At 43.6% G+C, this 12,573-nt stretch overlaps 1 protein-coding gene across 4 annotated transcripts in view; it reads right to left on the reverse strand.

The window, feature by feature from the left end:
• ELP4 (elongator acetyltransferase complex subunit 4) overlaps positions 1-12,573 on the reverse strand; it is a 344,771-nt gene that overhangs the window by 282,427 nt on the left and 49,771 nt on the right. For all 4 annotated transcript variants that reach the window (XM_048854605.2, XM_075129452.1, XM_048854601.2 and 1 more), the window contains one exon: positions 4,401-4,535. In XM_048854605.2, coding sequence (XP_048710562.1) covers positions 4,401-4,535 — 135 coding nt within the window. The remainder of the gene's footprint in view (positions 1-4,400; positions 4,536-12,573) is intronic.

Below are 12,573 nucleotides of genomic sequence, written 5' to 3' on the forward strand. Positions count from 1 at the left end.
ATGAGAAGATATTATGTTTAGGGTTTCTCAATAGAAAAGATGAGTTTTTGTTTAGTTATTTTAAAAAGTTCCAATACTGCAAACACAACCAAACATCTGAAAATTGAGTTGGGCTCTTTCTGACTTATGTATCGTCATCAGTAATGAGGATTCTTTGGGACAAATTCTGCCCTAAATTACAATTGTGCCTCCCTCACTGAAAACAATCGGATAGCTTAATAAGTGTAACGAAGAGCAAAATGTAGTACTGAAACTGGAATTTACAAAGAAACATTTACACATTTGTTAAATATGAACCAGAAAAGAATTTAGTTTCCATTCTAAACATGATATGGATTCGACAGCTCTAAAAGGAGTAAAAATAATAAGACATGGTTTTGTCATTAAAATAAACATATATGACTTTGAATACACACAGAGGACAGACCTGGTTAGTATCAGGGTATTATTATTACTTTTTTGAAGGAAACCTTCTTAGGCATTTTCCTAGTTTTTATTTTATGTTTCAAATTTAAAAACACTTTAAAATCACAGATTTAATTAAAACTATATTATTTGAATTTATTTACATTTGTACTTAGGAATTACCAAGTTAATGCCTGAAAAATAAAATGCATATTAGGCTGGGTTAGCTGTCAGAAAATACAAAATGTTAAAACTATAATCACAGAGAAAAAATTTTTTAGTCTTTAAAAGAAAAAAAAAAGTCTTTAGAAGTCCTTGGTCTTCACTAATAGACCATTTTTTTATTCTATAAAAAGATCTAAAGTATTTAATATATTTATAAGAAACCTGTGAGCTCTCTAAAACTACTAAAATTGTACTTATTAGAAATTACATTCTAAATTACAAAATAAAACAAACTATTACGGTAAAATATATATTTAAATGCAAAGTGTAAAGTTATTTAGTATGAGGGTTCTCAAAGCAATTTTAAAAGGGGCTGTTCTTTGGCCTATAATCTATCCTTTATCCGGATTACAGAACACAATGTTTTTACTGCAATCTCTGCCAGGGCTCATCTTTTTATTGTGTACGCCCAAACCCCCTTAATGTTTTAGAAAGGCCTTGACTAACTGAACTTTGATCTGATGTCTTCATTGAGAAAAGCTCCAGGTTGCCCATTTCAGATGCAAATCCTCACTGAGGCCCAATAGAGTTTAGTAAAGACAGCAAAAAAGAAGAAACAAGAAGTTTCCAGGATCCTCTTTGAAAATCCTGGGGCACATTGGTGTCCTTAATCCACACTGCTGCATGGATTAAGGTAGGTGATAACCTTTCTTAATTCAAAAGAATGAGCACAGTGCCTACAAACTGGGTGGAGACTAGGATTTGGCTATAATAAAACACCACGCAATAAAAGCTCAGTCTATGTCAGAAGCCTTGAATAGACTTCAATGTACCACATTCCCAGGCCTAGTGGGGAAGCTTGCAAAAAGCCCACCTGAATCAAGTAAGCATGAATAATCTGTGTTAGCAGACTGGCCATGAAGAGAGGAGAGAGAGAGACTGAGACTTTTCATTCTTCTTAAGTTTGAGTGATAAATTTATTTCTGGATTGTAGGTTCAAGCCAGTTCTTTACTGGATTCCTACGAACTCGTCTGCACAAGGAGAAAAAGACACTAAATTGTCAGTCAGCAGAATGCGCTTTTATGCTACCGTCTGCTGTTAATGATTCTAATTGCACTACTAATGTGCTAGAAATCTCAGATTTGGGAGAATCAAGGCAGAAAATTGATTTCATGCTGTGACAGTTCATATATTGCCCCAAGAACACAAGCAGTTATTCAAACAAAACAGGGAAAAAAACCCCACTATACCTTTCATTGGAAACTAGGCTATACCTGAAGTTTTTACCAAGAGTTTCAATGAGTGTATCCCTGGATATAGAGAAAAGTACCTTTTAAATTCGTAATCGTATGCAGCATGTACACACAATATCCAATTCCTTTTGACTGATTACCCTAAATCTATAGTTTATATAGGATATAAAGAATATATTCATATTTACACATATAAAATACACTGTTCAAGCCAGGACTTCTAATTTAAACATGATACATAATATAAAATAATTATGAGCTGGCTAAGAGTTTATTTAACCTGTTTTTAGGAAGGGAAAGGGAATAACAGAGCCACCTCCACAACAGAAATCTCTTTGGCTACTTACAACTAAAAATTAAATTAGTTAACAGAACCACTAACAAGACAACTTTTATGCCTCACATAAAAAGAGATATTGACTAGATAAGTTTTCCGCTGACATTTAGAGCCCTATTTAAAAAAAACAAACAGTTTACTCTTTCTAAATATAATTTTAAAATATAAGCATTAAAGCTGGATGGAAAATAGCTTTTTAAAAAAATGTTTTATTGAAGTTTCCTTTTGACAGAAATTTCTAATCAGTCAACACACATGAATTAATGGAAACTGAAATATTTAACAGCTATTACTAGGTATATTAAAACTATCAGAGGGACGGAGGTCCTGCACAAGTTATTACTTCCAAACAGCCAATAAGTGTATATTGCATCATTCAACAAGTCATCAAATATTTCTGATCACTGAGATTACTTTCATCTAACTGATATATTTTAAAAAGAAATTTCCATTTGACCATTATTTTAACAACTATAACTTTATTTTCAAGTCTTATTGATTTCATATAAGTTTTTGGCAATTTAGCATTCACTTGAAAACAAACAAGCATTCTAGTACAGTGATCCCCAAATGTGGGGCACACTCCCCAAGGGTGGTGAGGAGGAAAGTTCGGGGGTCATGTCGGGGCCCGGGCCAGCCTCCACAGTGGGTTGGAGAGGGAGCCCCGCTCTGCCCCCAGCTCCACTCCAGCCCCAGGCCCTCCCCACAGCCTCAGCCCCTGGCTCGGACGACGGCTCTGCTCTCGGCCACAACTCCAGTCCCAGGCCCAGCTCCAGCCCCATTCCCAGCCACAGCCCTTGGCCCCAGCTCCAGCCCCAGCCTCAGCCCCCAGCTCCGAACCACAGTCCCACTCCCAGCCCCCGCTAATGGGGCACACACAGATTACGTTACACGTAAGGGGGGAACGCAACATAAAAAGTTTGGGGACCAATGTTCTAATACATAATTGTGAAACATTTCAAAAATTGTAAGAAAATGTTGATGGTAATGAGGGAATCATACCTTATAAGACTGCACAGTTGTTCTAGATCAGACAATTATTAGTTTACAACTTTCAATATGCAAATCCCATCTGTGATAACCAAGGACAAGTGCATGGTGTTCTATTAAATAATATATTACTGGACAGAATAAGCTTGTTTTGGGTTATTATATGCAGCTTTTTGTTCTGTTAGACCCAGGACATTTTGTATTGAAATAGTGACAATCAATTGTTTGTACATCAATGTATTTTGAATTTAGTGTACATTACTGGATAAAACACAGTATTTATATTTTGTAATAGTTCAGAGTGGTATAGCAAGCTCTACATGAATAAAATTGATGAGATTATATGATCACACTGGAGGCTATTTGATTTGGCATGTCACCGTATGTAAGTCTTCTCTGACACAAAATATATAGCCACGTCTGTACAATTTCAGAGAAAACCAAACATGCCAAGCCTTGTAAGCTCATTTTGTCACATTCCAATTAATTTTTTAGAATATGGCTAACTTACTAGGCAATTATGATTACATCTAAATCACAGTATACAACATACTTAAGCCAAACAGCACCCCCAAAAAAGTTTGTTGTTCTGTGTAGTCCAAAATCCTATAATTTTTGTAAGGTTTGACTTCGCTATTAGATTAAACAAGAAAGTAACTAGCCCAAGGAAAAACATAATTAATAAAATACTAACAGCTGTAAACTTTGAAGAAGTGATCACTGGGCTTGTGTCTTACATGCCACCTTCACAGCAATTAGTTTCTAGTGACAATGAAGCTGATATAATCTCAAGTGCTTACTTTACTTATTACGCACATGGATAAGCAAGTCAACAATTTGCATCAATAAAGTATTTTCACTAGTGGGATCTAATAAGTACTGTTCATTCAACCGATACATATCACCTAAGAATAGCTACATTTAGAAAAATGTACAATACTATAGGTATCGTTAGGTTTAAAAAGTTGTCTGAAACAGTGTTATATTCACCAGCCTTTAGTGCTTTTCAGAAGTACATCTGGACTTCATGCCATATAGTAAACTCAATTTCTCATCTCTCTGTATCTTTGCTAATCAAGTTATGTATTGGTGACTGACAGTTTGCTCTCCCGAGGAAACCTTTTAGCACAGTTTGAAAACGCTTCCATGGTATAGGTTCTACTCAGAGATTTTACTTATAGAACAAGTGAATTTTATCCTTACTATCAAAGTATAGGATAACATCAGATAGAATACTAAACGTATTTACCTCAATTTTTGGTAAATTCTGGTAACGCCAGGCTATTTTCATGGATTCCTGAGATTCTGGTTTAGATTTAATAGCTGTTTCTTTCCATTCCACTTGGTTTTTGTGGACATCATCAAACAAAGGTGCTGGAAGTTCCTAAATTGAGAAAATGAAACAGTATCAGGTAGTTAGAGTAGAAAAGGTGGTCAAGACTTTTCACCCCCCCCCCCAAAGAAACACTGCAAACTAGTAGGATTATTTGATTAAAATGAACAGCTGTAAATTGATACCAACATTTGATTAAAATAAGACAGATAGTACCTACTGAATTCTACAAAGCACATCAGAAGCTGAAAAATGTTTTCTAATCATTATAACCAAAAAAGTACTGCACAGCATTATATATTGTAAGGACACAGAGTAGAAGCCATAGCACATGGTCTGCATCTTCCTTTCCCACTAACCATGAGGGGAGGACCACACTGTTAACTACAGACTATTAACAATGAAACAAGCATGAAAGTCAATTCAAGGAACAAAAAGAAGGTACAAATATTTTAAAACTTTGAATTTATAGAAGTTACTAATGCAGCTGTTGTTTCAAAAACTGAGTGTTACTGATTGAGCAATTCTATCAATGAGGGCTCAATCTTAGCTTTGCCATGATCTAGAGTAAAGAAGAGTGTGTTGTTACCCTGCTGCTCTGTTGAGGGAGTAAATTGCACCAGATTGATATCCAGCACAGCATACATTCCCAATACACAGGCACAGTTATGGACTGTGAGGGCATGAGAGATGGTTGTGGGGCAACCAAGGCTTTTATCCCCCTCGACTCCCACACCTGTGCCAATTGGGATGTAGCAGTTCTGGGGAGCCTGCTTCCTCTCCTGTGATGCAGTAGCTGGCGCATGGCCCTTTACCCTTCTGAGACACTTTGGCCTGGTCTACACTACAAAGATGGTTGACATAAATTGACCTGAGAAGGCCTAGTTATGCACATCTACACCAAAAACTGTCTCCTGCTGATGCATGCATTACAGTGACGCAATAACATTACCTTCCTGAACAAAGCAGAGCCTTGGTCAATCCACTAAGGTTGATGCAGTGGGAGTGTAGACACCGCATTACATATGTCAACCCTAACATTCCTCCAGCCGCTATCCCACTGTGCCCTTGTTCCAGCAACAGTGTTGATTCGGTCACAATTTTTAACTTTTGACGGGGCCAGAGACCAGAAGTCCGCCTTGCCTGTGCCCCAAAACTCATCTGCATGTTTTTGAAATGCTTTTTCCTGGTTGTCCAATTTGGCACACATTCCTACCGGTTCATTTTTGGTGAAGGTATCTGACCATCCACACAGAGACCTAGTAGATAAAGTGGAGCAGACAAGAAGTCTTAGATCTCCTTGGCCCATGGGGAGAAGAGGATGTGCAAGCACATCTGTGGAACGGCAACAGAAATATCTACATCAACATGCAGATGGCACAAAGGATACAGAAATGGGGTCATAACAGGGATGAGTGAAAGTGAAAGAACTTTACCAGAAGATGAGGATGGGCAACAAGAAATCTGGTGCTGCCCCACAGACCTGCCACTGTTATAATGAAATGCATGCCATACTTGTCAGTGACCCCACTAGAACCCTGCAGATGACTGTGGACACTTCTCAGGCGCCCAAGGCAGAAACTCTTGCTGTGAATAGTAAAGGGGTGGGGGGGGGTGGGGAGAAGAGACGTGGCAGGGGACTTAAACCATGCCACAAGCTGTTGGAAACTCCAGTGAACTCACGCCTGTACCACCAGGTGAGCTCATATGAATTTGATGATGAAGAGGAAGGGAGCTCAGATAAGCGTGTACATACATTTTTCTAATACATTTTTTACTTTTTGTAGCCTGTTACCCTTTCTCTCTCTTTCCCTCCCTCCCACAACGTTCTTCCCCATTTAAAAATGGAGTCCACCCCATCTGCAAGTTTATAGAACAAAGTAATTGACTTCTGATTGCTTTACTATTATGTATGGGAATAAATTCAAAAAAGTAGTAAAGCAGTCTGATTACACAATCCACATTTGTCCAAGCACAGGATGCTGATTTGAGGTAGAACAAAGAGAAATAGACTCTGTGTCCACTTTTCAACTCTTTGGGTTGTTGGGGTAGGTAGGGGAGCCATGCAGAGTACTTTGTTTATCTTAGTAGGGATGTCCCTTTTATCCTCTTGAGATATCTCAATAAACTTTCATGGAGATACTCTGCAATTCTTTCTCGAAGATTTGTAAGAATTGTAGCCTTATTTCTTTTCCTGCACTAGGAGACTTTCCCATGCCACTCTGCAAGGATTTTGGCTGGCACCATTGCAGTAATCAGGCTAGCAGTATACAGGCCTGGGTGGCTTCGGAATGCCAGTAGTAGCTCTGTTCTCTGTGCCTTTGTCACTGTCTGAAGTGAGCGATCATCCAAAATCATTGCTGTCTGCGAAAATATTGCCAATATTCACTGCACTGTCCCTATACTCATACCTGATGAATGGTGCCTATCACTGAAAACTTTTTAGCAACAGAATACCCCTTTTCCCCTCCTCCCTGTTTGGCTAGGGCAGGCTGTATTCACTATGGCTTGAGCTGTTGAGTGTTGCTGCAGCGAGGTGCTCCAGAATTAAAGTGACAATTAGCATTTCTTATTAAAAGATTTTATAGGAGTCTTGAGACTCATCTTTCCCTGTCCACTGTGTCTAAATCTAATGATGTATCTGACTGCTTTAATCAGCAGCCTCTGGCATGATGTCCTTGAGAGATATGCCTACTTAACATCTGACCCTGATCAGGATGAGAAAGAGGACTAGGGAGGATATTTTCTCCAAGATATTCCAATCCTCTACAGTCTTAGACCAGGAACCAAAGGCTCAGAGGCAGCATATGACTGTGGCCATGGAGAAGGACCAAGAATGGAGAGAGAGAGAGAGAGAGAGTCAGAGGTTGTTTCAGGAAAGGAAAAAGGACCAAGGCACTTTGGGAAACATATCAGGACATCATGGGTTTGCTCAGGCAACAAACTCAGATATTGCAGAACACTTTTTGTTGACCTACATACCTAAAGACCCTGGACTCAGCAGTCTTTCCAGTCATTGGAGTACTCCATGGTCAGTGCTCCCTACATCCTCCAACATACCAGATCACAGCATGATGTACCATTACATCCTTACCCCTTACCACTCCATGCCAGAGAACCACAAGGAGAACTACAGCTATGCATATACCAACCTGTGAAAACAACAAGTTGGTGCATGTGTAGCCCTACCTACTACACTGTAGTAAGGTTTTACGTACATGAACATAAATGATCACTGTTTACTGCTGTTTTTCCTTGGGTGTAAAATATAGTTCACCCTGTTGCATTGCTGTTACAGATTTTTAATTTCATATTTGTTTGCACTTTATTGTGTTCAAAGAAACAGGCAACAAAATTTAAGTTCTATTTTGGAAACTCAGTATATATTTATTAGTCTACACCAAGCATTGCAGAATTCAAACGCAGGTAGCAAAGATCCACCTATATTTAATCACACTATTAGAGACACTATTAGAGACACTATTTCATAAAAGGATCAGACAACACTACCATGACCAGTGTCCCCTCTAATTTTTTACATTCATGTGCAGAATGAATTTTGTTATGTGCACCAATATGTAGGTGACGTGTGACACACCACCTTCATATTGGTGCCCATAACAAAATTCATGTTGTGGGGATGGGGCCAAGGGGTTTGGAGTGTGGGAGGGGGTTCAGGGCTGGGGCAGAGGATTGGGGCGTGGGGGAATGAGGACTCTGGCTGGGGTGCGAGCTCTGGGATAGGGCTGGGCTGGAGGGTTGGGGTGCCAGCTGCCCCAGGGCTGTGGTGGGGAGAGAGAACTCCCCCCAGCCTTCTCTCGCTGCAGAAGCTCGGGGCCAGGGGAGGAGGCACCTCTACCCGGCTGCAGCAGCTCCGGCGGGGCTGGGCCGGGCCAAGGGAGGGTTTCCTCTCTCCGGCAGCTCCGGCGGGGCTGGGCCGCGCCGGGCCGAGGGAGGGTTTCCTCTCTCCGGCAGCTCCAGCGGGGCTGGGCCGGGCTGGGCCAAGGGAGGGGCTCCACTCCCCGGCAGCTCCGGCGGGGCTGGGCGGGGCCGGGGCGAGGGAGGGGCTCCTCTCCCCCAGCCATGGCAAGTCTGGGGCAGGTCCTCGCTAGGGCCTGCAGAAAGGGGCACCTCTCCCTGCTGCAGCTGTGAGCCCCTGCGCAGGGCTTAGTAGGCCGTGTGCGGCGGCGCAGCTTAGAGGGAACTTAGACCATGACTGACTGTTAAAATGGTCTTTTAAGACTCTTTTCAGCCATATAGCTCCACTGTTAGCTCTTTTAATAGCCCTTATTTCTGGTTGCGCAAATTCAGCAGACAGCCTGTCTACCTTGCCCCTCCACCCTGGTGGTAGCTTTTCCCCCTTTGCCTCACAGCTATTATGCAGCACACAACATGCAGCTACAACCAAGTAGACATTTGCATTACTGAGATCCAATCCAGTGAGTAAACAGCACAAGCATCCATTCTGTCTACCTGCTGAGGCGGTAGTTGACTCTTTCTTTGGTGCTGTTCAGGTGGCCAGTGTACAGCTTCATGAGCCAGAATCGCTATTGGTATGTCAATACTGCCAATGGTAATCCAATGGTCAGAGAAGAATTTCCTTGCTTGCAGCAGCCTTTTTAAAAAAAGTACTGTGTTCTCAAAGATGCAAATGTCATACACCTTGCCTGACCAGCCCATCTTAATATTAGCCCTGGATTCTCCACTAGAGCTTGCATAGCCATAGGAAAGTATTTCTTTCTGTTGATGTACTCAGTGGCAAGGTGGGCTGATGCCAGAATAGGGAACTACGTGCCATCAATTGCTCCAACATAATTTGGGAACCCCATTGCTGCAAAACCATCCACTATTTCCTGTTTATTACCCAGAGTCACAGTCCTGTGTAGCCGGAGATACTTAATGATCTGACACACTTAGATTATAATGGTCTCCATTGTGGATTTTCTAACTCTAAACTGATCGCCCACTGACTGAGAGTAATCCAGTGTTGCAAACTTTCAGTGCATGATCACCACTTGCTTCTCCAATGTCAATGCAGCTCTTATTTTGGCGTACCTGTGCTGCAGGACTGGGGCAAGCTTCACACACAGATCCAAGAACATGGCCTTTCACATCTGAAAGTTCTGCAGCCACTGCTTGTCATCCCAAACTCGCATTATGATGCAATCCCACCAATCAGTGTCTGTTTCTCAGGCCCAGAAGCAGCAATCCAGTGTGGAGCTCCTCCATGAAAACCATCAGCATTTGCTTATTGTGCTTGAACATTTCTGCATCTTCCTCACCTCAATTCCAGGTGCAGTAGTACTTGTTCACGTACCGCAAACATATGAAAATCATGCTTCCTGCATTAGCAACGCTCATGAGAACTGTGCTGAACTTTGCAGGGTCCGTGGTTCTACCAGAGAGACCTAAAAGTAGCTGAGAGGGCTTTTTTAAAAAAGTGTAAAAATTATGTAATGTGTAAAGCATTATGGGATGGAGAAAGTGGTATGATAGGAACTTGACCCTCTAGCTCCCAGAAATCCCTTGACAAATCACTGATATCTCAGATAAGTATTATGAAAATATCCCATAAGGCATTGAGCCAGATGATGGTGCAGGACACACTGGGATCCCTACCCACGGTGCACCACATTTTACATTGACAGCCAGCCTTGATGAGCACATGCAGCTCTGATGCAAGCACCCAAGTGTGCACATTCGCAAGCAATATACAAAAGTTGGCGGCTATAAGCCAACATAACCTGCATCAACTAAACTATGTTGTGCATACATGGCCAACTCGGTCACAATTTCCCCTGAACAAATGTACCCCACCCCCATGGCCTTGGGGATATGGAAATGTCAGGAGTAAAATCCCTTGCCCCTGAACTCCTGAGGAACTTCCTCAATCGCCCCCAGAGCGAGGAGAGATTGCACCTCCTAGAGAAGGAGTTGCTTGTGAGAAGGGTCTCTGAAGAGGGTCTGGGAAGGTAGGTGGGAAGGCAGGAGGGAACAGAACTGGACAGAATATCCCAGTAATCTGTTGTGATCTGGGACCAAGCAGGGTAGAAGTGGGATAGCCAGTTCACAAAGGGAGGGTATGGATCTGGATTAAGTCCTGGTGCTCCATCCTTGGGTGCATCTTCAAAAGTTACATTTCAGCCCCGGGAGCTACTTGGATGAGCCCTGGCCCTGGCCCAAGGAGGACTGAGACGGCGCCTCCTATTATTCCTGCCCCTTCTCCTGCCTGAGTCCTGCCTTGGGGGTCTGGAGTAGAAGCGGGGGGAGGGAGGGGACTGGGGTTTGAGGGCTACACCCTCTGGGGTGTAGGAGTGTGGAGCCATAGGGACTTCAATGTCGCCCTCAAGTCTTTGAGACTGTACAAATGGGAATCCATGTTCTCAGCAAACAAGCCAGCACAGTCAAAGGGCAGGTCCAGAATGGTGTTCTGGACCTCCGGGGGTATGCCTGAAACCTGTAACTATGCGCTCCGTCTCATAGTGATTGTTGTGGCCATGGTCCAAGCCGCAGAATCAGCTGAGTCTAGGGCGGCCTGGTGGGAGGTCCTTGACACCACCTTGCCCTCCTCAAGAAGCACCGCGAACTCTGGGCGAGAGCCTGATGGGAGCAATTACTAGAACTTAGCTAGCATTCTCCAGGAATTAAAAGCGTAGTGGCTGAGCACTGCTTGCTGATTAGCAACGCGAAGCTGGAGCCCCCTGATTGAGTAGACTTTACAGCCGAAAAGGTCCAGTTTCTTAGCGACCCGTGACTTTGGGGCAGGACCTGGTTGACCTTACCGCTCTTTGTGGTTTGCCACATCCACCACTAATATTCCAGGGTGAAGGGGGGTAAAAAGGTGTTCATACCCTTTTTGTGGCACAATATATGTCCTTTCCAACCTTTTGGCCCTGGGCGGTATGGAGGCCGGGGTCTGCCATAGCACCTTTGTGGTGTTTTGTATGGTCTTGACAAGGGGCAAGGCTACCCCAGAAGGACCCTTCGTGGCAAGAATGTCCACCACTGGGTCCGAGTCTTCTGTCACCTCCTCAGCCTGGAGGTGTAAGTTTTGGGCCACCCTCCTTGCGCCTGCAGGGCTGGGGACTGTGCCATCATGGCAATAATGTCCCGCCCGGCCTCAAAGGTATCCGGTGTGTAGGGGAGATCAGTCTCATCCTCCAACTCCTTCTGAGTCGGGGAGTCCACAAGCACCGGACTCGACGGAGCCCCTGGCAGGGCCAGGGTTGACTGTGCCAGGATCTGAGGGCCAGGCCGTGGGTGCCCTGATAGAGGACACACCCTGCTGGGATCCCAGTGCTGTTTCCTGATGGGGGACCGACCCCAGTCTGCCTTCTTCTTCTTATGTGGCACCAGGGACTAAAAGCAGTGCCACATGCTTGAACCCACTTTGTGAGCCGGGGAGCAGTGACAATGCTTCCTGGAGGAGTCTTTTTTCAGTGCCAAGGCATCCCACACCAAAAACCGGTGTGCTGCGCACCGATGTTGCCAGCGCCGCTTCCGGTGCCAGCTGAGGGTGAAGAGCTGTCTCCATTAAAAGGAGCTTGAGGGGATAGTCCTGCTCCCTCTTCATCCTGGGTCTAAAGCTCCTGCAAATGGAGCACTTATCTGTTTGATGGCCCTCACCCAGGCACTTAAGGCACAATAAGTGCAGATCGCCCTTGGGCATAGGCTTCCCACAGCGTTCGCAGGACTTAAACCCCTGAAACCGAGGCATATCCCAGTCAGGGGAGCTAGAGAGGGGGGGAACCCCCAAAGGAGGCTAGCTATAACTGCTACTAAACTACAACTTTTCCGAACTATTTACAACAAAGTAGAAGGTAACCACTAGGTAGGCACTTGCGAAGCAAGAGACTGAAGAAAGCTCCAACGTCCGACAGTGGCGGTAAGAAGGAACTGAGCAGGCAGCAGGTCAGCAGAGTCCTATATACACCACCATGATGGCGCCACTTCAAGGGGCTCCACAGTTGACCTGATGGGTACCGCTAGGGGAAAAACCTTCCGATGATCGTGCACATGGCGTGCGCACACACCTATTGGAATAGACATGAGCAAGCACTCGAAGAACTACTCTCATTTCTTTTTCATA

This window comes from Caretta caretta, chromosome 6 (assembly GCF_965140235.1).
Source record: "Caretta caretta isolate rCarCar2 chromosome 6, rCarCar1.hap1, whole genome shotgun sequence".
Taxonomy (NCBI): Eukaryota; Metazoa; Chordata; order Testudines; family Cheloniidae; genus Caretta; species Caretta caretta.